Source organism: Daucus carota, chromosome 7 (genome assembly GCF_001625215.2).
Source record: "Daucus carota subsp. sativus chromosome 7, DH1 v3.0, whole genome shotgun sequence".
Taxonomy (NCBI): Eukaryota; Viridiplantae; Streptophyta; class Magnoliopsida; order Apiales; family Apiaceae; genus Daucus; species Daucus carota.
Window position 1 is genome coordinate 39,947,414 of NC_030387.2, and position 23,663 is coordinate 39,971,076.

Genomic DNA, 23,663 nt, shown 5'->3' on the forward strand with positions numbered 1-23,663 from the left:
TTCAAATTAATTTTTATCCAGTTATAATCTTTAATTTTATCATAATTAGAATAATTTTATTAGTGTTGTGTTTGACAGTATAGCGACTTAAACTAATATCTAAATTGTAATGTTTTTTTATTAGTATTGTGTTTGACAAGAGAGCGGCTCAAACTAATTTTGATCTAAATTATAATATTTAATTTTATCTTAAAAATAATAATTATGGATTAATATTGTCTTTGACGGGAGGGAAGTTCGAACTAATTTTATTATTAGTATTGTGTTTGACATGATGTCCACTTATACAAATTTTTGTACTAATTATAATATTTTTTTTATTAGTGATATGTTTAACGGGAAGATGACTCAAAATAATTTTAATGCTATTCATATCAAAATTTATAACGCCGCCGCGAAGCGCGGCTTTTTTCACTAGTTACTTAACTATAATTCACATTGATCAAATAAGATTTCAAGAATCAAATAGGTTATTAATATAACTAATCGGAGGTTGATCAAGAATTTTCCGCTATTCAAAGAATTTCAAAACATTATTTCTCTATAATTATTTTTACCATTAATACATGCTATAACTACAAATTTAATTTTTTTCCACCAACTATTAGTTTAATTTTCAAAATTACAGAAGCACTAATAAGTTTTGGTCACAACCGAGCTCTACGACGTCGTATGCAGTACAAAACTGCGCGCACGACTACAGTCGTGATATAACTCTTAAGCAGCTTTTTTGTGTTGCTGCAAATCAGTGATGAAGCGCGAGAGAGACGAGATGGAGAGCATTGTTTGGCAAACCCCCGCCAATCCACCCCAACGCCACGACTACATCTTCAACAACGGTAATCCCCCAAACACGCCCTTACGATTTAAATCCCAATGTTTCAATTATTCCTTAATTAATTCCTTAATATTGAACTGTTAATTCACATCTTCAGGAGTTCGTTATGTCAGGCCCTATTACTTTGAGTTCATATCTCATGTATGTGTGTATAATTGTTTTTGTAATACTTTTGTAATTGTTTTTATAATAATTGTTAAAGTTTGTGAGTGTTGTGAAGCGCTAGTTGAATTTGTTCCACAGGCGAAGAAACGGTGGGCGGGGAAGACGATTGTTGATCTTTTTGCGGATGAGTTCAAAGGCCGGCCTCGCGATTACTATGTATGTGTTTACTTGTTTGTTTTGGTTTTTGATTGGTTTCGGACTATTTATGGGTTGTAATGTTTAGAATTAGCTCGTTTAAGTAATTTGATATCGGTAGATACTTCAATAGTAGGTTATTATGGTTTGTTATCTTTGAATAGATTAGTACTCATGAAGTGAAGAGTGAGTGAGGAAATGGATTTGAATGTGGCGAATGAGTAATGAATTCAAAGGCCAGCCTCGTTACTTGTTCGTTCCAGTTTTTGATTAGTTTCAGACTATTTTTCGGTTGTAATTTTTGGAATTAGGCCGTTTAGGTGATTTAATGTTGGTAGATACTTTTATAGTAGTCAATTATGATTTTTTTTTCTTTTTCTGGATGGATTAGTACTCATGAAGTGAAGAGTGAGTTGGGAAATAAGATTTGAATGTGACGAATGAGTAATGATGTTATGATGTGATGATATATTATCGGTAGCTAGCTACACTTCATGTGCAAGAGATTTATGATATGCTACACATTTTCAATACTGGCTATAATTGATAAAGTGCTTGTTTTGTATATTTTATTTATTTTTTAATAATGGACATAGTTGAAACTTATTTAGATGGCTTGCCTAAAGACTCATTTAGTTGATCTAACAAGGACTCTGAAAAGTGCCATGTGAACACTAATATAATACACTAATGGAGATATAAGATTGCCAATTTTTGTGGGACCAATTATGAGTTAATTGATGTGATATTATAATTACGGATTATATTTAAAAAGTAACATGTAGGACCATTTTGGGAGGAAGGTGCCAAAAATTATTTTGATGAGAGAAAATAGGCATTGAATTTATTGGCAAAGTTCACCCCTTTAGGATGATGGTTTGTGCCAACAATTAGAGATGGTTGAGAACTCCACTTATTTAGGAGTGGAAAATGTTCCAACTTTTAGGAAGAGTGTGATTTTGTTTGTATTTCTTAGTTCATATGTTTGTTATGAGATTATTAGACGATTAACTCTTTCAAAAGTCTAAGGTGTCTAGAAGAACCACTATATGGATCTTTTACATTAATCCTACTCTCGCTCAAAAGTTGCATAAGAATGAACAGATAAAGAGGGGATCACCATAGCAAACCTACCAAGGGGCACAAACTCACCAAGGAGCAACAATAACTTGACCATAGTAAATTGTACTCCCTCTGTCCCATAATAATAGTCGCTTTTACTTTTGACACGTGATTTGAGGTGTAAAAAAACATACTTCTACATATTATTTTTCAAATTTTCTTTTTCTGAATAAAAAATTTAACATCTATATTTTTATTCAGAAAAAGAAATTTTGAAAATAATATGTAGAAATATGTTTTTTATACACCTCAAATCACGTGTCAAAAGTCAAAGCGACTATTATTATGGGACAAAGGGAAATATCGCCCATAGGAAGGCGTGAATTCGAGACCTTTTTTTGTAAACTTAGCTTTCATACCATGTTCTCTTAAAAGTCAGTGCTCGATTTGTTTAAAGGGAATAATATTGGGTGGAAATGTACTATTTATATATATAAATATTCATAATTTTCAGTTCTGTTCTCCATTTTATGTATAATATATGCAATTTTAAACTAGAGCCTAATACTACAAATTTGAATATATTTATATATATGCCTCAATTTATTTACAAGTCTCGCTATAGAAAATTTGCACTCATAATTTTCATTCTCCCCTCTTGTATCTATGTAAACCACAATTGTTAATTGTAGCCTGTCCTACTTAATTCCTGAGTTTATTGTAGGTTTCCGCTGTTGAATCTGGTCGGATACAGGTTGAAGGAGAAACGGTGCCAGCATCGTATATAGTCCAGTCATCCCAAAAGATTAGCCACTTCTTGCACAGGTTGTTCAACATTCATGTTATTTTAATTGTTAGGCTGCTTAGGCAACTGCTCTTCTGTTTTAGTTGGACTGCGAATATAAATTTTCTATCTGTGCATTAATGTAGGCATGAACCACCAGTCATGGCCTTGGATGTCATAATTCTGCAAAAGGAACCAGATGTCTTGACTGTTTATAAGCCTGCATCTGTCCCTGTAAGTTGATCTGAGTATTAATACTTTATTGTTCCATCTATCCTGTTCACCTGTATATTTTGGACAGACCATAGCTTGTTTTAGTAGTGCATTTGTGTTTGGTGTTTGCATGCACATGTCTACATAAAAAAATAAAAGATAACTTCTACACTTGGGATTCAGCTCTCCCTGACCTTGAATTTTGTATAGGTACTTGTATCACCTTTCAAAAAGCCTAGATGAATATTAATGAAATTTATCTGAACAACCTTCTATTGGTAGGTTGTGAACACGTAAACAGTCATTTGAATTTCCTGACTTTGTCCATTGAAAACTTTAGGCAATGCAATCTCGGAATCATGTTTCTTAAAGTGAGATGGCCAACCATATAATTGCAAAGTTCACTATTCTTGGGATATCAAATAGGAACCAGTGGACAGTCTTACAAAGAGAACGGTCTTGTGGTTCCATTTACAGGATATTGGAATTATACATGATTGGATGAAGACAATGCTATAAGTCTTGAAAATATAAATTTGACTTTCCTGTTTATGTGCTCTAGAAAGTTACAACCTTGCATGTAAAACACGAGGGAAAGATCCAGCATATTTTAAGCAGACTCAATTTCTTCTGCTTAAGCTATTGTCTTTACTTAGTCATTCTCTGATCTTATCTAGGTGCATCCATGTGGTCAATACCGTAAGAACACGGTCGTTGGCATTCTTCAGGCAGAGCATGACTTAGCACCTCTATTTCGTATCCATTTTTCTTTTGGCTTTTCACTAAATATCTCAAGTTTTCAGGGTGATATCATATCTGTAGCCTTCTTTATCTGTAATCATGTGTTTCTGTTACTCCATTCATAAAGAAATTTTCAAATTTTGTTTTTATCTTGATGATGCCATATTAGCTATTCATCGACTCGATCGCTTGGTCTCAGGACTGCTTATCTTGGCCAGAAGTGCTTCTAAGGCTGATTTTTTCAGGCAACAGGTAAACTGAATTGCGTCTTTGCTTTTAAGTAGGTATATGATGGTTTTTTTTTTTTTTGCTAATTCGTATATGATGGTTTTTAAATGCTTTAGCATTGTATTTGAGAATTTAATGTAGCTCACTTAATGTGCTTTATGTGATTATCAGATTGTCGATAGTTCCTCTATCTGGTTGTTCTTCAATGTTAATGTAGCTCATTTAATGTGCTTTATGTAATTATCAGATTGTCGATAGTTCCTCTATCTGGTTTTTCTTCCATATGGTCATGGTTTAATAACAACAGTCATCATTAACAGGACAACATCATGTATATCTAGTGTATATTGCTGCTTCTGGCTGCCTATATCTGTTGGCTCCATTGCATGGCAGTCGATTAAAAATCAATGTTTGCCATATAAATAGTTTTTATGTCAGAAGAGGAAAATGATATGTAGAAACTGTTGCACTTGTTAATGAGAACAATATCAACATAGGATTTAGACTTCTTTCTTGACTCTCCTGACTATGGTTATTTGTTAAAATATAAGACCGCGTGGAACTGCTACTACTAGGGTTACAAACTTATAATATATTCAAGTGAACACCGGGACTAAACAGTTCGGGCATAAGCTCAAGTTTGAACTCGACCGAACTATAATTTCCAAGCTAAGCTTGACAAAGTTCGATATGTTCAAGCTCAGCTTGAAAGCTCAAGTCGATTCTTCTAATACAAAAGCTTGAATGTGATAAGTCGGCTCGAGTTTGACTGAATTTGATATGACACACACATACACACATATATACGACATCACCCACCCTCTATATGTCATCACCCACCTAGGGCCCTCCCCTGCCCCCACTCAATCCACCCCGGGCCACTAGAGCCTCGCCAAGGCTCCGGACAGGCTCCTGACAGCCCCAAGAGCCAAAAATGGGCCCGCCTGTCGCACTAGGCTCCATCTAGACCCAACTCGGGGTCCATATCCGGCCCCAAAACCCTTCAGATTCCACTTAATTGCATTGGTTTGTATTGGAGTAGGACCCTATATATATAAAAGCTCGATTATGCTTTCGAGCTTCATGAACGGAGTGATTGGAAACTCAAGTTTGATTTTTGTTGAACCAAATTTGAATATTTTACGAGCCAAGCTTGAATAGCTCACCAACAAACTCATTTACACCCCTGATTGCTTCATCTTAAAGCACAGTATTAAAAGGGGACTAGCCGACTAGCTGTAGTTATCATTTTTTCTTGTCCATCTGCAGTTTTCACAAGAAAATGTAGGTTTTTTTTGTTTTACCAAGCTGTTACTCTTCCAGATTGAATCAGGTGTGATAGAGAAGAAATACATTGCAAAGGTCGTTGGAGTATTTCCCGAGGATGAGGTATGCTACTGAGATTTCTTATTACATGTACTTCTTATTGATATCTAGTATCTTAGTTTGCTTCCACCTTTTTCCCCTCGTGCTAATATTATGTTTCACATCTGCTGTTCATTTCATGATTAAATCAGAAAATTGTCGATGCAAACGTAAATTTCAATGCCCGAGAAGGAAGAAGCACAGCGGAGGTAAAAGTTTATTAGTCACTGTTTAATTTATTTTTTAATTTTTATAAAAATTGATTAATGGTGCTTGCACTTGGATTGGTCTATGGTTATTATGAAAATATCTGTAGGATGACTTTTAAGTGGTAATAAATTTGTGGTGGTGCTAAAGGGTTATGGATGAGTCGAATAACTACATGTTGATTTCTGAGAATTCTCCTGCTAAGCGGAATATATATACATGTTTCTCCTGTTTTTTTACTGTTGTTTAAGTTATTAGCAAAGTAGCAACCCAATTTACTTTCTAGATAGAATATATCAGAGGATCAGTGTGTTTCAGAATTTGTTGTAATGTGATAGAAAGTACTCCCTCCGTCCCAAAATAGTTGTCACATTTCTATTTTTATTAGTCAAATTGACTAAGTTTTGACCAAAGATTATAAGTCAATCACTCATTATTTTAAAAAACTGAAAATTACATCTTAAAGTAGATTAAAAATTATTTCCGGTGACATATTTTTTTAATTTTGTCAATTGATAAAATATTAATAAATCTCAGTCAAACTTTAGTCAATTTGACCGGCACAAAACCAAATGTGACAACTATTTTGGGACGGAGGGAGTAGTAACATTGGATTCAGTTTTTTTTCTTGATGACGTAATGTGTTTCATTTGAATGTTAGCACTGAAGATAATTAGGTTATATCTTAGATCAGTATTACAGATACAGAGAATATGTCAGTTACTAGTGAGCAGAATGTTAGATCAACACATATTAGCGCCAGATATATCTTCCAACTTTCATCATACCAGGAGTCCAGGATGCTTCTAAATATTATATTCTATCTGTCTTTGGGTCTGTGTGTTTGTGCTTTATAATCATAATAAGTTCTATTTCTTATATTTTATTGGTATCTAACATGTTAGTCTAGAAACTTTGATCCATTTAATTTCTCATTCTGGGTATGCGAAATGCTAAACTAGTCTTGGAGATGTATTGCATGCATATAATGTGCAGAACATCCACGATATGACATACAGCCTTAGTTTGTTACCTGCCTAACATTTGATCCATAGTTTTGGCTAATGGTGGGACTGAGTTTCTTTACTTGTATCTAGCGTCCTTTTCTTTGAAAACTAGCCTTACTTCAAGTCTTGTAAGTAAACTGCATGTCATGTGACATGACTTAATATATAAGCTGTTACAGCATTCTAAAAGCAGATAATAAGGTTATATACTTAAAACATCTGTTCCTTGTTCAGGTGTCCAAGGATTGTGGTAATGGCATTACTCCCCTAAAGGGTAAGGTTGCATGCACAAAATTTAAAAGGATTAGCACTGATGGGAAACATAGCATTGTATCATGTCAACCTATCACTGGGAGAACCCATCAAGTAAGAAAGTCTCCTTTCCACATCAATCTTATTAAGTAATTGCGAAATTAAAAGAAAAGTATTAGTCGCACCACCCTCAGTGCTGCATCCAGATTATATGATAATCGGAATAGGGTTTCGCTACCATTGCTAAAAGCTTGAGAACTTTAGATCTACTACTAACAGATGGGAACCCTTAGATTTACAGCCAACCATGACTTATATTGTAGAACCTTGGCAATTACAAAATATATATATATATATATATATATATATATATATATATATATATATATATATGAATTCATTACTACAAAATAGTTAAGTACTTAAGTTATGTGTTAGGTCTAAAGCCTAAAGTCGTATTAGTTGGCAACTGAAAAAAATACAAATATCTTTAGTATTTGCACACAAAAAATCATTTAGATATTGAATTGATAATTATTACTCCCTCTGGTCCCAATTTAGGAACATATATTAAGAAATTTAATTCTCTTGCTGTTACTTGTTAGACAATATTTTGAACATGTGCCTTCAATCAATGCCCTTCTCTCTTTGTTGTACAATGGTGCTATAAAATTAAATAAATCTGTATACAACATTGTTTGGTATGTGAAGGGAAAAGTATAATCAATTTTTCTTGATTTTGTTCAGTATAATTACACATATACTAGATTATGGTCTGCATTATTTTATTCCTTTTATATTATTTACCTCATCTTTTCTTTTATATTTTATTTTCTTAGTTGTGTCATGCTTGTTTTGCATTCGTCACCACAACACTGATAAGTGACTAGTATAAATGACTTTTTCTGAGTTTGGGGTTTATAGTTTTCGAGTTCCATTTATTGTCTGTGAGCTTCCTCATTCTCAGAGTTCTAAATTCTTTAAGGAAGATCCATGAAATATAGATACTGTTGCTGCTAATTACTACTCCCTCTGTCCCTCTCATTTCTTTACAGTTTTTTCACACTGCTCGATACGCATTTTAAGGCGCATATAAAACATAGTTCTAAAACTTATTTTTAAAATTTTTCTTTTTTCTAATAAAAATTTAAACATCAAACTTTTATTCAGAAGAAAAAAAAGTTCAAAATAATTTATCGAACTATGTTTTACGAGAGCATTAGAATGCATGCCGAGCCCCCGTCCCCCAATGTAAACAAATGAGGGGGAAGGAGGGAGTACTAAAAGTAAGCCTACGATGCAAATCTGTTCCATTAAATTTTTTTAGTCTTAATTGGTTATGATTTGTGGGATCCTAGCTCCTTGCCATCTCAAAGACAAAAGGGGTCAATATAAAAATTAAAGATATTCAAAGATATTTTTCAATTTTTTTAATATTTTGATCAACGGGTAAATTCCATCTGAGTGGGTTATCAAGAACTATAAAGTTGTGGAAGAAAATTATACCTAGAGCATAGACAAAGAGGAATGTATAGACTAGTGCGTGCATAGATTTGATCGTGGTTTTATATACCTACCAAGTGAAATATGAATGGGGCTTGGTCCCTTATTTTTATTTTTATTAGATAATGGGAAATACTATATGATGACGATTTCTCACTTTTTGAGAATAAAATAAAAATGCTAATTCTTATATGAGAAAATTTTGAATAACTTTTTTTCTATATACTTGAACTAAACATTGACCCGTTACAGGCTTCCCCTGGAAGAAAGAAAAAAACTCTGAACAAAGTGGTTTGAGTCACATACAATCCTTATTTATTTAATTTACAAATTTGTTGGTTGGCTTTTGTTAATTTTTTAGCCCCTCAATAAATTGTAGCCCATTATGGATAGTATTTTTAGTTATCATCGTCATATAGACTTACATATATAAACTATTCCTAATACACGTTAAAGTAATTCTTCTAAATTTTAATATTATTTTTACGTACCTAAAATATATGTATCTTATGTATTTTTTTTTCGAAAATTATTGTTGTTTGTTACTTCTTAACGTTTAACTATAACTTCTAAAAAAAATTGCAACTTTTTAAAATCTAAAAATATTATGAGTCAGTACACTTTGCGGCTAGGTCCACTAAATATCTTAGATTTGTCTAAAGAGTTTCAGTTTAATTTTAGTTGTATGAGGGGTCAATGGAGTTTAAAAATATAGGTATCAAACAAAAAACTTAACAATTTGTATATCTTGGTAGAGTGATGGTAGTGAGTACTTGAAAAGTTTAACCGCGTGATACTTTTGTTCCAAATGCTTGTGCTTTATTAGTAAAATAAAATTAACATTATAAATAAGTTAAATAGATGACTACATAAATAAGTTTATGGGCATAAATAGAATTGGCAAAGGAACCTAAGACACTTTATAAAACAATTGGAAATAGTAACTCAGTCACGTGAAATTGGAAGGTGACTAACTGACTACACATCCTTGCATTCACACAAGTTATAAGCTTGTACAACATATCACATATGTGCAATGACCAAGGAAGAAAGTAACTGAGTGTGAAAACGTAGTGGAATTTATTCAATATAAATAGAAAGAAAATGAAAAATGTATATTACAAGTAAAATACACATTTGTATTCTTTTATTCTAGGTTCTAGAGTTGTTGGTTCATGCTCTCTATGGAAAAAAATTGATGAATATGATTCAACCTGACGGCCATAAGTGGGAATACAATTGCTGGTCCATGCTCTTTTTGGGAAAAAATGATGAATATGATTCAACCGCAAATTCCAAAGTTGACGGCCACAAATGGGAATACAAATGAATTGCTTACCAGGTTTTGAAGATAACATATATTCGAAAATGGCTATGCTGATCCTGAAGATGCATCCGTTGAAGCAACTCCATCGAATGCCCAAAAGCCAACTTTAAAAGATTCTCGTAAATGGGACCAAAAAGCTTTGTTTACAATTTTTCAAGGTGTTGACGAATCAATCATGGAAAAAGGTTCAGGAGCAATAAGAACAAACTAGAGTGAGAGATTTTGCAAAAATTAATTCCTAAGGTGTTGAAAAAGTAAAAAAGGTACGGCTCCAAGTACTTCCCGCGGAATTCAAAAATAAAAAGATGAAAACTTCACAAAATATCGATGTGCATGTCACTCAATCAAAAATCGTGACATATGAAATGAAAAGAAATGGTGAAAATCTCGATGATGTCCGGGTCATGGAAAAACTCTTTCGTTCATTAACAAGAAAGTTGATTATGTTGTTACATCTATCGAGGAGTCAAGATTTATCTACAATTTCGATTGATGAGCTTGTGGGTTCTCTATGAGATTCGTTGTTCATGAGCTCATAGAGAACTCACAAGCTTATCAATCGAATTCGTAGATGAATCTTTTGACTCCTTGATTGATGTAACAACATAATCAATGTTCTTGTTAATGAACAAAGGCGCTTTTTCATGCCCAGAACATCATCAAGATTTTCGATATTACTTTCCATTTCATTTTTCACGATTTTTGAGCAAGTGACATACTCCCTGATATTTTGTGAGGTATTCATCTTTATATTTTTGAATTCAGCGGGGAGTACTTGGAGCTGTACCTTCTTTACTTTTTCAACACAAAAAGATTTTTGCAAATTCTCCCACGCATGTTTTGGTGTTGCTTCTAAATTTTTTCCAGATGTTGATTCATCGTCATCTCCTTGAAAAATTGTAAACAAAGTTGACTTTTCGACATTCGAGAGAGCCATTTCACTCGAATAGTTGCATCTTCGGGCTCAATATACTTATTTTCAACTATATCCCAGCTAATTTGAGAATTGTGTAAAGCCTTCATTTGTCTGCTCCAATTCCCATAATTTGTGGCCATCAACTTTGAAATTTGCGGTTGAATCATATTCACCATATTTTATTTTATTTTTTGCCTTGGAAGGAACCTCATCTCCAATGCTATCTGTTGGAAGTGTAGTGGAATTTATTCAATATATATATATAGAATAGAAAAAAAATTATATTACAAGTAAAATACACAAATTGTATCTTTTTTATTCTAGAGCTATCTGCTCTCTACTGTGGCGTTTTATTCTGCTATCACTTCTTCCACTGTTATATGTTTTACTACAAAAGATCTGTATTTATACACGTTTAACGTGTTCCACATTTTTCTCTTTAACGAGTGGATGTGGATGTGCTTTATTTACTACCATTCCTTTTTTAAGGCACAACAACAAACATTATATACAACATGCTAAAAATGTGAAGTGGGGTTATTGATTCAATGAGGTCACTGCAAAAACCATGTCAATAGAAGGCCTTGAACTTAGGCATTGGGCAAACTTCGTGATATGTAATCTATATGGATGATATAGCAAAAACATTACAGCACACATAAGGAGAAAAATAAAATATTTTTGCAGTGACACCGCATCTACTTAAGGTAAAAAAGGATCCCAACCTCAGACACTCTGTTATATAAACCTTGCAATCTTGTTGTACCGATGTTGTATAGTGCACACATTATTAAGAAGGGCAACAATTGATTTAGAAGAGCAACTGGAAAAACCCAATTAACTATGTCTTTTGGCCGAAAAGAAAATGAGTTTAATAAGAAAATAGTACTTGAAATATTCTTAGCTTTCAAATATAATAAAGTATCTCTACCTAATTGAAATATCATTGAATAAGCATCCAGCAATTATGTTCAACAATTCAAAAGGTTCTGAATCATTTAGCATCATTTTTGTCCCCTCAAATTTACGCTCTTGTTCTACATGATCTTGGCAGAGTTGAAGAGGAAGCTTCAAAAGTTGCAATTGAGGACTGAAAATATAATTTGTTTTTTATTTTTTTAATATAGAGTAGTATTTGTCTTTTAGGCTTTTGTGCACTTTTTGGCGCTTCAGCATCACTTTTTTTGCCGGTTTAGGAGTTGGACAATTTCGACTCTCAGACCTTGCGCCTGGGCGCAAATAATAGCATGTTTAAGTGCACCTTGAGCATTGTGCCATACATAACCTATAAATATCAATTCTCAGGGTGCGCCATGAACATGGCCTTGCCCCGTGCATGAATGTCTGATTCTTTCATCTGTTAGATAGTTTAATCTATAGCTGATGCAACCTATAACATTGCTAATGCCATTTCACTGCTAATAAGTTACTGGTGCTTTCTGTTCCTTATGATTTGAACTTCTATCTCTTTTATTACTGTAGCTGTTGTCAGATTTCATGACTTAAGCAAGTAGACAGATATTTACTTGTCATATTTTATTGTTTTAGTCATTTGTAAATTACTTGATGAGATTTATTTGGATGAGGCAATATTTAAAGGGCTAGGTTTGTATGTGATGTAGAGTAGAAACAGTTTGTCTCTAATTTTCTTCTTCCTCTTGTAGATACGTGTCCACCTGCAATATATTGGTCATCCGATAGCCAATGATACGCTGTACCTCTCTAAATCTGCTGACAATGTTTCTACAGAAGGAATTAGGACTGGTAGGGAGTTTAAACATTTCTCTCAGTTTGACTCAGATTTAGGATCTGGTGATGCATCTGAAAAAGGTTCTGGAGAAGATTTCACCAATGATCCATTGTGCACAAACTGTCCCAACTTGGCACCTAAAGGGTAAGATTTGGTGTTACCATCATGCATTTTCAATAAAACTTCTGCACCTAGTCTAGTCACCTAGCGCGAGTCCAACTATTTCTGGATAAAAATGCATGTTTTGAAGATTTATTGAGCCTTAACAAAACTTTTTAAATCTTTTTTTTTTTTATCTTTCCTGCTTGTAAAAGAAGAGGCTTGTTATGATAGGGTCTGGTTTAGGTGTCTTCACTTTCTTATGTATTAATACCACAAAATGGTGAAATTATACAATGACATATAATCTTGATGTTTCCCGAGCACGTATTGCATCTTGTATATTTATTCGTTTATTCTTGTTGATAAAAGCCATAGACTAATAAGAGGGCAGTATTGCTAATGCTGCTCTAGATATCTTTTCTGATATCCATTAACATATATGTTGTAGATTTGTAGCTGAGAAATAAACAAGAAATGTTCTGACTGCTTGTTTCATGTGCAGATATGATGGATTTGAAGAAGGCCTTTGGTTGCATTGTGTCCAATACAGTGGACAAGGTTGGGCTTATGAATGCCCACTTCCAGATTGGGCCATTCTTAGCTAGTTTTTCACCACAACTTTTTTTACTAAACCCAAAATTTTATATACAATTTTTATAGGCAGTACAAGAATGCATGTCTTGCTCATCAATCTTTGTCTAATTATATAAATGAAGCTCAATTATCCGGCTCTGTTTCTCTTCGGCTTTGAGCTCCAGCTCCACAGAACATCAGTGTCCATAAAGCATATTTTGTGTAAGATATGTATTCTCTTTTTTGTGGATCGAGATTGATAAATTATGACAATGTAAAACGCGGATAACATCAAGAGTAGCAAGTAGGAGAAAGGAGAGATTTGATGTATGCCATGCATTTTACAAGGCAGTGCGTTTTGATGGCAGAAGAAACAGGTGATTTGATATAAAATTTGAAAGCTACAAAAGATTTACGTAGTAAAATACCACAGGGTGATTGGATCATATCTCTTTTCATGTTCATTCTACTTTCGTTAATGGCTGCTTTAATTATATCTCATGCTACATGCAGCACAGATGTCTGTATATATATATATATGTAATATTGTCATTCAGTTGACAATGAAGTCATCCCTCTAATTTGCAGGAGATATTAAAGATTATCGTGAAACAAGGACAAAGATTCTTCAGTGTCTACAGAAAAACATAAAGCAGCCCCATGAAGATGGATCTGATCTACATATCCAGATCAATCATCTGTGCGAGACGACAAGATCGATCATCATTGACCTCATGATTGAAAAAGAATCGTAAACTGGGGTATGCTCTTACATCATCTATATGGCCCAGATTAGTAGCATTTGCAGTATCATCTTTATGGCTACCAAGTATGCATGTTAAATAAATTATCAGATATTGTTGTAGTGTTGTGCTATTAATTTAGACAGTCTTTTGGTTATGCATGTCGCGGAACAATGCCCATCACAAACTGGTAAAGAACGGGCCTCTGTGTTAGCGTTACAACCTCTTATTTTTGCCTCTTATCAGAATACACACATAAAATATATAAATTATCAGATATTGTTGTAGTGTTGTGCTATTAAAGAAAGGCTTATCATCTGTCGTCCGGGTTCTGAGTTTGATTCTCACTCAACTCCTAGATTTATAAAAATATATAAAATGATTAGTGAGTGATGTTATGAATTAGTGCATGCAGCTGGGATGCAAGTTCTTTTATACAACAGTGCAAGTGGAATAAAACCTATAATTAGGCAAACAAAAATAATACAAGAACTACTACCTAATTTACTCCATCCTCCAATCTTCACATGGAATAAAGTGTTGCATTGAACTGTATACAAACGTTACTGTAATTAGTTCTTTGTTTCCTAAAGTTTAATTAGCAGTAACCCATGTCCGGCTTTAACTAAATAAAATAAAAGCGAAAAGGTTCATAATATGCATGAGATGATAATTTCGCTTTGAGCATCAATCTTTTTGTGTTTCCGAAGGGTCCATGCTCGTAAGGTGGTGGCATTCCATATGTCCTCCAGTCCCGCTAGATCGTATATGTTTGATACTCTTATAAATTATTGTTTTATAAATTATTTTAATTTTCTTTTTATTCTTAATAAAAATTTAGTGTCAAAATTTTTATTTAGAAACCATTTTTTTAAAAGTACATTATAAAATTATTTTTTTTAAAAAAATATATAGAAATGAATGGAACAGAGAGAGCGTTTTCTAACTCTTAACTTATTTTAAACTAGAGTTCAAAAAATCATATTCCGTAAAATATATTGGCTCCCCTCCAATATGTCGAAAGAAGCCCGTCAAAAGAAGTGGGATGTGTCAAATATTACAAGGCCGTTTGGATGAGTTTAAAATAAGTGCTTATTGCTTAAAATAAAAAAATGGAGTAAAAGTTAGAAACAAGTTAAGACTTATAAGTGATTAAAGTGTTTGAGAAATAAGTAGAAATCCTGAAATAAAAGATAGCATTCCTAACCTTTTTATAAGTGCTTCTTGACTTTTTACACAAACGGTACAAATAAGTGCTTCTAACTTATAAACCAGAAGTCCGGCTTTTAAGCTGGAAACAAACACCCCCAATACCCCAATAGTGTTAGAGAATAAGATGAAGAATAGGACAAGTATTTGTTAATATTAATAGCCTTTTTAAAATTTTGATTTCGTCATTTGACATGTTATCTAAGAATTTGGTTTTTTGAGAAATGAGATGGAGCTTTCTAAAAATTTCATGATCTATTCCAAGATATATCCATTAATGATCCACCTAAGCTTTTCTTTACCATTTCTTTATAATATACTCTCGTGTCTCGGCAAGTATATCCATGCACAATATAAACTTTGCAAAGCACTATGAAAGTTGAGCTCGATATGGTAGGGGCATGTTTGTATTGAATTATATTAGGTACTTTACACATAATCTCATCACCCATCAATCTCCCAGTGTCTTGCAATTTGCAAGATTTGCTGCAGTTCTAGCCTACATGGTGTTTCTTCTAACACAAAAATAAACAATCAATGTATACAACTCGATCATCTACCAAGAACTTCTAGAGATTCTTACTACTTAAAACAAGATCCAGCAAAGTAACACAAACTCGATAGATCCACCACATATGACTCATCTAGCCAAAAGTCGAACTCAAATTTTAAAGAAATAAAGAGAAATTCACATTTGTGTCCATTAACTTCATATTTGTTGGTTGATATTAACAAAAACAGGCAACTTTGATCGATTAATACTAAACTTGACTGTTTTATAATTTATCGACAGAAATCAGGTCGAAAAACATGTAAATTTGGTCAATTATGCTAAACTCGACTATTATTATACTGTTTATTGATAGAAATCACGTCCCACGATTTATATAGTAGTGATAAAATATAATAAAAAATTCAAATTACTTCAAGAATAATTTATTTATTTAAATTTGGATCTTGTACGGTGAAAGGAGTTAGTGGTAGAGCCATAGCTATCTATATATGCAATAAATTAAATGCTTACAAAATACATGCACAATAATGTGATCCAATTATTTTCGAAGGTTGAGACAACTTTAGCTGTTTGCCTTTTCTTTTTGTATTATCGATCGCAAGCAAGCGCAGTAGACTCAGCTTTTTATCCCCTCTGCGATATATATCTCATTCCAAATTTCCAATCACTAAAAGTGTAGCTTAGCTTTTCTCGAATAATTATTATATCAACAAAAACAATTGCTGCTTCTTGTTTCTTCTGATGCACTATACTTTAATTATATATTATAGTTAATGAATAGTGGCATACCCATTACAAACTAGGTTGTTAATGCAGGATAATAACACACAATATTATATTATATAACAAACATTTTGACGATAACGTAAGAGCTAAAGTTTGGGTGAAATACTAACTAAAAATCATATGTTCTAAAATGTGTTGTTTTATGTTTGTTTGATCCCTCCCGTTTTACTATTTTTTATATTATTTGAGACATATTTTAAATTACATATAAAATATAATTTTATAATTTATAATTAAAATTTTCTTTGTCCTATAAGTATTTCAACACTAAAATTTTATTAAGAAACAAAAAACCAAAATAAATTTATTAAAAATAAATTTTAAAAGAGTTTTACAATGCGTGTCAAGTTTCGTCCCTCAAGAAATAAACTATCTTGGATGACTTGGATTGTAGTATTTAGTAATTAAAATATATTAAAGGATAATATTATTTGAAAATAATACTTCGTTTGAAGGTACTCTATTAAGTCATGCATTTTGAGATCTCAAAAAATTTTGGTAGAAATTTTCGGATCATTTTCTTAATATTAATACCATTATTTAAATTGCACGACTTTTGGAAGCGCTCAGTAATATCATTATTTTTAACATTTTAAAATTTTTGAAAAATCGAAAAATTCATGACATGCCTAGTGTTGGAACATTTGGGCGGACCCGATGCAGATACTATGATCCACTTGTCAGAATAATGTTTCCAAGAATATAATTAGTGTATTATAATGTTTTCGAAAGTGAATGGAGAAATCACCTTATTTCGGATAATGAATTGAATCGGACAAACTTCTATTCACCAGAAAGAACTCTGACCTTTTACTGTTGCTTTAGCTTTAATTCGTCAACTGGGATAATGATTTATCACTATCGTCACTTAATTATAGTACTTAATTTATTAATTAGGTAGAGCTTTGATTAATCTCTTAAATCTTTTCAAAATTATGATAAATTTTGTCTTAAATTATCTGATTTAAGCCCGTAAATGAACTGAATTGAGTCGAACAAAATCAAGCTTGAGTTTGAGTGCTTCGACTAAATAATTCGGTCTCCAATTCGAGTTGAGACATGAATTTTAAATTCGAAATTCAATTTAACAGAAGTTCAATAGTTTAAAAAAAACACAGAAGTTCAATATATTCAATTTTGGTCTTAGATCATAGTTTTTTTTTAAATTTAAATAAAAACTTAGGTCATAGTTAATAGATATTGAGAAAACTCGAACGTAATTAATTCTACTCGAGTTGGACTCAGTTAGATATATAATATATTAAATATCTGTATATAATATTTAAATAACAAAATACAATTTATACATAATTATTTTAATGTAAAATTCAATTAGGCTCGCTAGTTTCACGAACCGAATAACTATAAACTCCAGTTCAGTTTGTTAAATTATTCGTATAATATATATGAACTTGAGCTCTCAAATATTTTTAGATCGAACAACAATATTTTACGAGCCAAACTCGAATAATTATAAAATAAAATCTAAGTAAGCTTTGTAATTAAAAAGATGATAAAAAATGAGAAGTGATCTAACTACAAATTAATTTATATTTGATAATTATATTTAATATTAATAATTAAAATTCATAATAATATTTTAAAAAAAAGAGTTCAGATCAGTTATATCAAAGTAACTATAAATTGTTATACATATTGTGAACTATAAAATGACCATTACAAAATATTAATTTCGTGTATGTCAGAGAAGTAGATACTATAATGATTAAGACCGCAATTCCCGCAGAGAGCTGGATGATTTGTTGAGTACTCCCTCCGTCCCTTTTTGCTTGTCCCTTTTGAAAAAATAACACATCTTAAGAAAATGTTAGTTGAATATCTTGTTTTCATACATATCCCTAATAAATGCCAACATTCAAAAGAGGGACTCCTTATATGGAGTTACATAGTGCGCCACTATAAATCATCAATTTTATTATAAATTCTGTTATAGAATACATATAAAACGTGATTCTAATATAAAATACTATAAAATAAATCTATTTTAAGTAATTTAACACTTAAAATTTGATTAAAAAAAGTATATTTTCGAAACTGATTCTACAACAGAATAATTCTGGATGATTATTATTCTGTTATAGAATCATGTTGAGATATTGCATAATTTTAGATGATCTTTGGAATAAAAAAATTGTATAACTTCGTTTTCGGTTTAATAATCAAAATTTGCAATTATATTTCATAAAAAATATAATATAATATATATTATGTATATATTTATAATGGTGTGCTACGTAACTCCATATAAGAGGGTATGCTATGGAGTGCTACCCTATATATATCTAGTCAAACATTGGAAGTTGTTATTTTTTGAAAAAATATATAAAAAGTTGCTTTAAAAAGAGAAGTGGACAAGTAATTTGGGACAATTTTTTTTTTCAAAGTGGACATGTAAAAAGGGACGGAGGGAGTAGTTCTCTATTGAAAAATTCATAGAGCATTATCTATTTTAATAAATCTCGAACTAAGGCTACGGAGTTATCGGAAGAAGAGATTCGGATGAAGCCATGCATTAATTAGATTATACACTAATCCATTATCTCCCTGATGAGATCACTAATCCACAACGTCCTTCTATTAATTGCACACTCACACGTCTTTTAAATATTTTAAGGTCAAATGAGAAGACATATATAAGTAATAATTTAATATAATTGTATTGTAGGGCAAATTAGTGAAAAATTATAATTTTTTTAATGCATGTGGTAGTACATACGTATTGATCTCTCACCTTTTCATTAGGATCATCATGGTTATGTCACCTTAATGCAGAATCTTCTTATCACGCAAAGAGAGTTTGATAGAAATAAAGCCTAAAAGTAATAAAATTAAGTACTTTTTTCCTTTTTACGTTTATTTAATTTATAAAATCGAATTTTAGACAAATATATGACATTTTAATACACCAACTACTAAGCGTGATGGGATGCCATATTTATCATAATCTCAGTTGAAAATCTCTGATTTATTGAAAAATTTCCGATTAGTTCTTAATTTTTTTTTAATAATTTAACCATTACACTTTAATTTGAGAAAAATTTCCAAACTTATTGGAAAAATCTCCGATAAATTCTGAATTAGTAGATCAATCGATTAATTCTGATTCTTAATTTCTATAAGCATGACAGTAATATGTAACTCTTACATTAGTTGAACAGATACTTAATTAGTTTATAAGTTTATTAATTTCTTAATGCCTAAAAAATTAACTGATAAATATGATTATTAATTATATTTAAGTATTTAACATATATCCTTGCCATTAGTATTATAAATATTTAAGCACAAACTTTTAGCTTCGAATTCGACTCTTGCTATAGAAATTATTATATGCACATATACTCATTTTCTAGTGTGTAAGTTTGCTTAATACACCAAAAATTAACACCACAAAGATTATTAGTTATATATACTCGTATCCTTGCTATTATTAGTAGTCTCAAAAGTATTGAAGCTCGAGATCGATTTAGCAACTAATGAGGTGAATTTCTACGAAGAATTCGAGTAGTAAAGAGCCATATATATTTCATAATAATTAATTCAAATTAAGTACAAGAGATGGTGGTGATATAGATGAGAAACTACAGAGCCATACACACGAGATTATATATAAATTAAACTACGGACAATTATCGCCACTTGATTAAGCGGTTATCGGAGTGGCTTGTTTTTTAGGCACCACGACTTGAATTTCAATCATATCGAGCTCATTCGGGTTCGAGTTCCTGCCAACCGGCTTCATCTCCGAACAAACCATCGCGCTCAGCCTCATCACATCATCTATCTTCGCTTTCAGCTCCGGGAGTTTCTGATCATCGATTATGATCACCGAATCATCCTCGAATAATTCGGGAAGTTTCTTCGCTTCGATCGAGTCTTTTTTCGAGTTTCGGTATACCATGTACAATATCATCTGCAGAATGCCGAATGTAAATCCCAGCACGTTCGGAACCTGAAAAATTAGCACTAATTAGTCTCTTAATTATACAATTAATTAATTTCGATACCGTAATATATATGATTTATGCTTACGGCAATGTTGCAGTCTTTGAGTAGGAGGCCATAGAAGAACCACATAACAGCACTGAGAGTGAGGAAGAAAGATAAAAGGAACGGCATGTACTCGACGCTTTTGGTTCGGATGACTTGTCTCTGTAAATTAGCATTCGGTGTGTAAATATATTAATTCGGGTAAAATTATTTAAATAGCTGCAGAGAATTTAATTTACCACGACGCAGAGGGGGGCGACGAAGACGCATAGAGAAAAGACGAGGCAAATCCAGCCGACAATCACTACACGGTTTGCAGCTCCTTTCGCAACAAACTGAGTTAAGATGACGATGAGGCCGAATCCTACTACGTTCATCGAGACGAGGAGTTTCAAGGTCTGCATCTGCATGATGGTTTTGATTAGTAATTAACAAGGCGAGAATTGAAATTAGTGCAAGACTAGTTATTATTGAACTTACTCTGGCTTTTCGAGGGGCGTAAATGAGGAAGATGCAGATGTAGACGGTCTGAAAGACGCAGCCAGCTGAGTTGATGGTGATGAGAAGGAGAGTGTTGGATTTGAGCAATGCGTAGTAGATCCAGAGCATGGCACTGAATAGGCCCACTACGTAAGGGACTGACTGGAAGCCTTCAGTTGATTTCTTCTTGTAAACTTTGTAGAATGTTGGTCTGCATGAAGGAGGATTATAGTAATTAAGGTGATTGAGAATGATTAGTTTCATTAAAGAAGAAAAGGTGATGAGTAAATAATTAAAGTTTGGCACTTACATTGGTGCAAGAAACACTCCAAAGGAGACGACGTTACCTAAAGCAGAAAGTTCACAAAATTATTCAGACAAATCAACATAACATATACGTGCATGTATGTGTGAGTGAGAGAAGGGGAGGGAGAGAGAGAGGGAGAGGGGGAGAGAGAGAGAGGGAGGGAGAGAGAGAGAGAGAGAGAGAGAGAGAGAAAGGGGGAGAGAGAGAGGGTATGTGTCGGAGAGGGAGGGGAGAGGGAGAGGGAGTGAGGGAGGGAGAGAGAGAGAGAGAGAGAGTGTATGTGACGGAGAGAGAGAGAGAGAGAAAGGGGGAGAGAGAGAGTGTATGTGTCGGAGAGGGAGGGGAGAGGGAGAGGGGGAGGGAGAGAGAGAGGGAGTGAGGGAGGGAGAGAGAGAGATAGAGGGAGGGAGGGAGGGAGAGAGAGAGAGAGAGAGAGAGTATGTGACGGAGAGGGAGAGGGGGGGAGGGAGAGAGAGAGGGAGGGAGGGGGAGCTAGAGAGTTGCATGCAGTTGCCATGCAGTGTATGAATCTATCTAGCTAGGGTTGAGAGCAAGTATACCTAGAAGACCAAACACAAGAGTCCAATGAGCAGATAAAAGAGCCATCTTCTCAGCAAACAACCTTACTACTATCTCTCAGATTACAGAGTATTAAAAGTGGTAGCTAATTCCTTCTCAGTATCTTGGACTAAACTTGTACATGTATCAGAGGCTTCAGTGAAGGGTTTATATAGGGGAGAATCTGAGCTAAAAGAGTGGAACATATTAAAATAAAAATTATTTACAATATTAAAGGATAAAGATTAATGAGTGTAGTGGAGGATTCATGATCCAGGATATTTCCAACAATTATTCTTTACAGTTGTGAGAAACTATGCACTAGCTTCATAGCTACAAAGCTATAACTTGAGACATTTCACCACAATTGATATTAATTATTTTTACTATATAATTATCTCCTTTTCTAAAACATCTGTCTGGATTTAACAATATCTCTATAAATAAATAAATATATATATATATAACTACTATCACTATTATTTAATAATTGTAAAATTACAGTTATTATTGTTATTACATCAAGAAATTAATGAGTAATAAATAAATGTTAGTAGGGGGTATAATTGTTGGTAATGTAGGCTTTGCTTCCGCATGCTCTCCATGCAGCCGAGTTTAGAAAGTTTACTACTCAATGAAGCACAACTACAGCTGGTCAAGCCCATCTTTTTTCTATTTCGGGTTCCACCGAAACCATGATGGACCCACAAGCTCTTTCTGATGTGTCACCCACCGATCCAATTGGCTTAATGTTTACAGCTCAACATTTTCATTTTCAGAATCACCTGTATACTAGTTCCGTGATCTTCTACCTATACATGAAAATATACGTTGCCCAATTATATACGACATAAAAATTTGTTGATACACTCTCTCTGGGGTAATGATTCATAAGTTCGAGTTTTTGTGAGGGTGTAATTTCGTGTTATTTATTTTCATATTTTATGTATTTAGTGTCTGAATTCGGAATCAATTCATATATATTCCCTCTGTCCCAAATTAGATGAGCTTTTTAGGAAAAAAATTTAGCTTCTCTCTTTTTAATGCATATTTATTAATCATCTTCAATTCTTACCCTCTCTTATTTATCATTCCAATGTATCATTAGCTAATGTACAATAAGAAGTTAACACAAACGAAATTCCAAAACATTGGATAAAGATGGATAAAAGAAACAACAATTTAAATTGGGACGGAGGGAGTAATTATATACTTTTCTTATTAAATTATTTCATATTTTTTGTCTTATACGATTGACACAGATGTAGAGCGTATCTGTTTTAATTTTAAACCCGGACTTATAATTATTTCTTATTTTAAACTAGAAAATATTTGTTTGTGTAAAAAGTTAGAAACTGATTTAAAATCAGAAATATGCCAAAAACTAACTTAAATTCAGAAATTAATTTGAGATACCTTTTAAATTACTCATAAATCACTTTTATTTTTATTATTAAATATTTAATAGCTCATAAGTTATTAATATATCACAATTACTCAAACAATATTTCAAACTCTCATCTTATCATATTAAGTCATAAATCATAATTTTAAACTGAATCAAACTGCGTTCTAATTAAGAGCATTCAACATAAGATGTGCTGAGAATAATATACTTGCGTTCAGAGCCATGAATGTTCTTGAATAGCTAGGCCTGGAGCTCGTTTTAGGGTGTAGAATCTTGCATTATAGTATCATTTCACGTAGTGGCAAGGCCGCCGGGCTAATGTTATGAATAAAGTGCAGATACAAACAACATAATTGACCACTAAGATTTGTCGGCTTAAGCTTAAGTATGTAAGATTCCTATAGCTCACATAATCTCCCATTATGTGGTCCTTTTAATTCGCTTCCAAAAATAATCTATTTAAATAATGTGTTTATTTA

At 32.7% G+C, this 23,663-nt stretch overlaps 2 protein-coding genes across 2 annotated transcripts; one reads left to right on the top strand and one right to left on the bottom strand.

Annotated features, from left to right (window-relative positions):
* The first annotated feature begins 686 nt into the window (after window positions 1-686).
* On the top strand, window positions 687-13,327 carry LOC108193483 (RNA pseudouridine synthase 7). Its single transcript, XM_017360156.2, has 12 exons — window positions 687-839; window positions 936-979; window positions 1,082-1,159; window positions 2,925-3,025; window positions 3,131-3,218; window positions 3,875-3,953; window positions 4,108-4,190; window positions 5,490-5,555; window positions 5,684-5,740; window positions 6,980-7,111; window positions 12,408-12,637; window positions 13,098-13,327. Exons 1-12 carry the CDS (start codon window positions 752-754, stop codon window positions 13,198-13,200), a joined length of 1,149 nt encoding a protein of 382 aa, XP_017215645.1. The 5' UTR covers window positions 687-751; the 3' UTR covers window positions 13,201-13,327.
* Window positions 13,328-19,946: 6,619 nt separating this feature from the next.
* LOC108195235 (bidirectional sugar transporter SWEET14) lies at window positions 19,947-21,920 on the bottom strand. Its single transcript, XM_017362190.2, has 6 exons — window positions 21,779-21,920; window positions 21,222-21,258; window positions 20,912-21,122; window positions 20,671-20,835; window positions 20,474-20,593; window positions 19,947-20,393 (listed from the first exon to the last, which is right to left on the bottom strand). The coding sequence occupies exons 1-6, from the start codon at window positions 21,822-21,824 to the stop codon at window positions 20,085-20,087; spliced, it is 888 nt and encodes a 295-aa protein (XP_017217679.1). The 5' UTR covers window positions 21,825-21,920; the 3' UTR covers window positions 19,947-20,084.
* Between the last annotated feature and the right edge of the window lie 1,743 nt (window positions 21,921-23,663).

What these genes read in the sequence shown, in the direction of transcription:
- LOC108195235 (XM_017362190.2), bottom strand. Translation starts at nt 21,824, where the DNA reads ATGGCTCTTTTATCTGCTCATTGGACTCTTGTGTTTGGTCTTCTAG. An exon ending in GGAGTGTTTCTTGCACCAAT is followed by an intron (nt 21,123 to 21,221) that starts GTAAGTGCCAAA and finishes TCCTTCATGCAG; the next exon opens with ACCAACATTCTACAAAGTTT. An exon ending in TCGCCCCCCTCTGCGTCGTG is followed by an intron (nt 20,594 to 20,670) that starts GTAAATTAAATT and finishes GCTAATTTACAG; the next exon opens with AGACAAGTCATCCGAACCAA.
- LOC108193483 (XM_017360156.2), top strand. Translation starts at nt 752, where the DNA reads ATGAAGCGCGAGAGAGACGAGATGGAGAGCATTGTTTGGCAAACCCCC. An exon ending in ACTTTGAGTTCATATCTCAT is followed by an intron (nt 980 to 1,081) that starts GTATGTGTGTAT and finishes TTTGTTCCACAG; the next exon opens with GCGAAGAAACGGTGGGCGGG. An exon ending in TGACTTAGCACCTCTATTTC is followed by an intron (nt 3,954 to 4,107) that starts GTATCCATTTTT and finishes ATGCCATATTAG; the next exon opens with CTATTCATCGACTCGATCGC.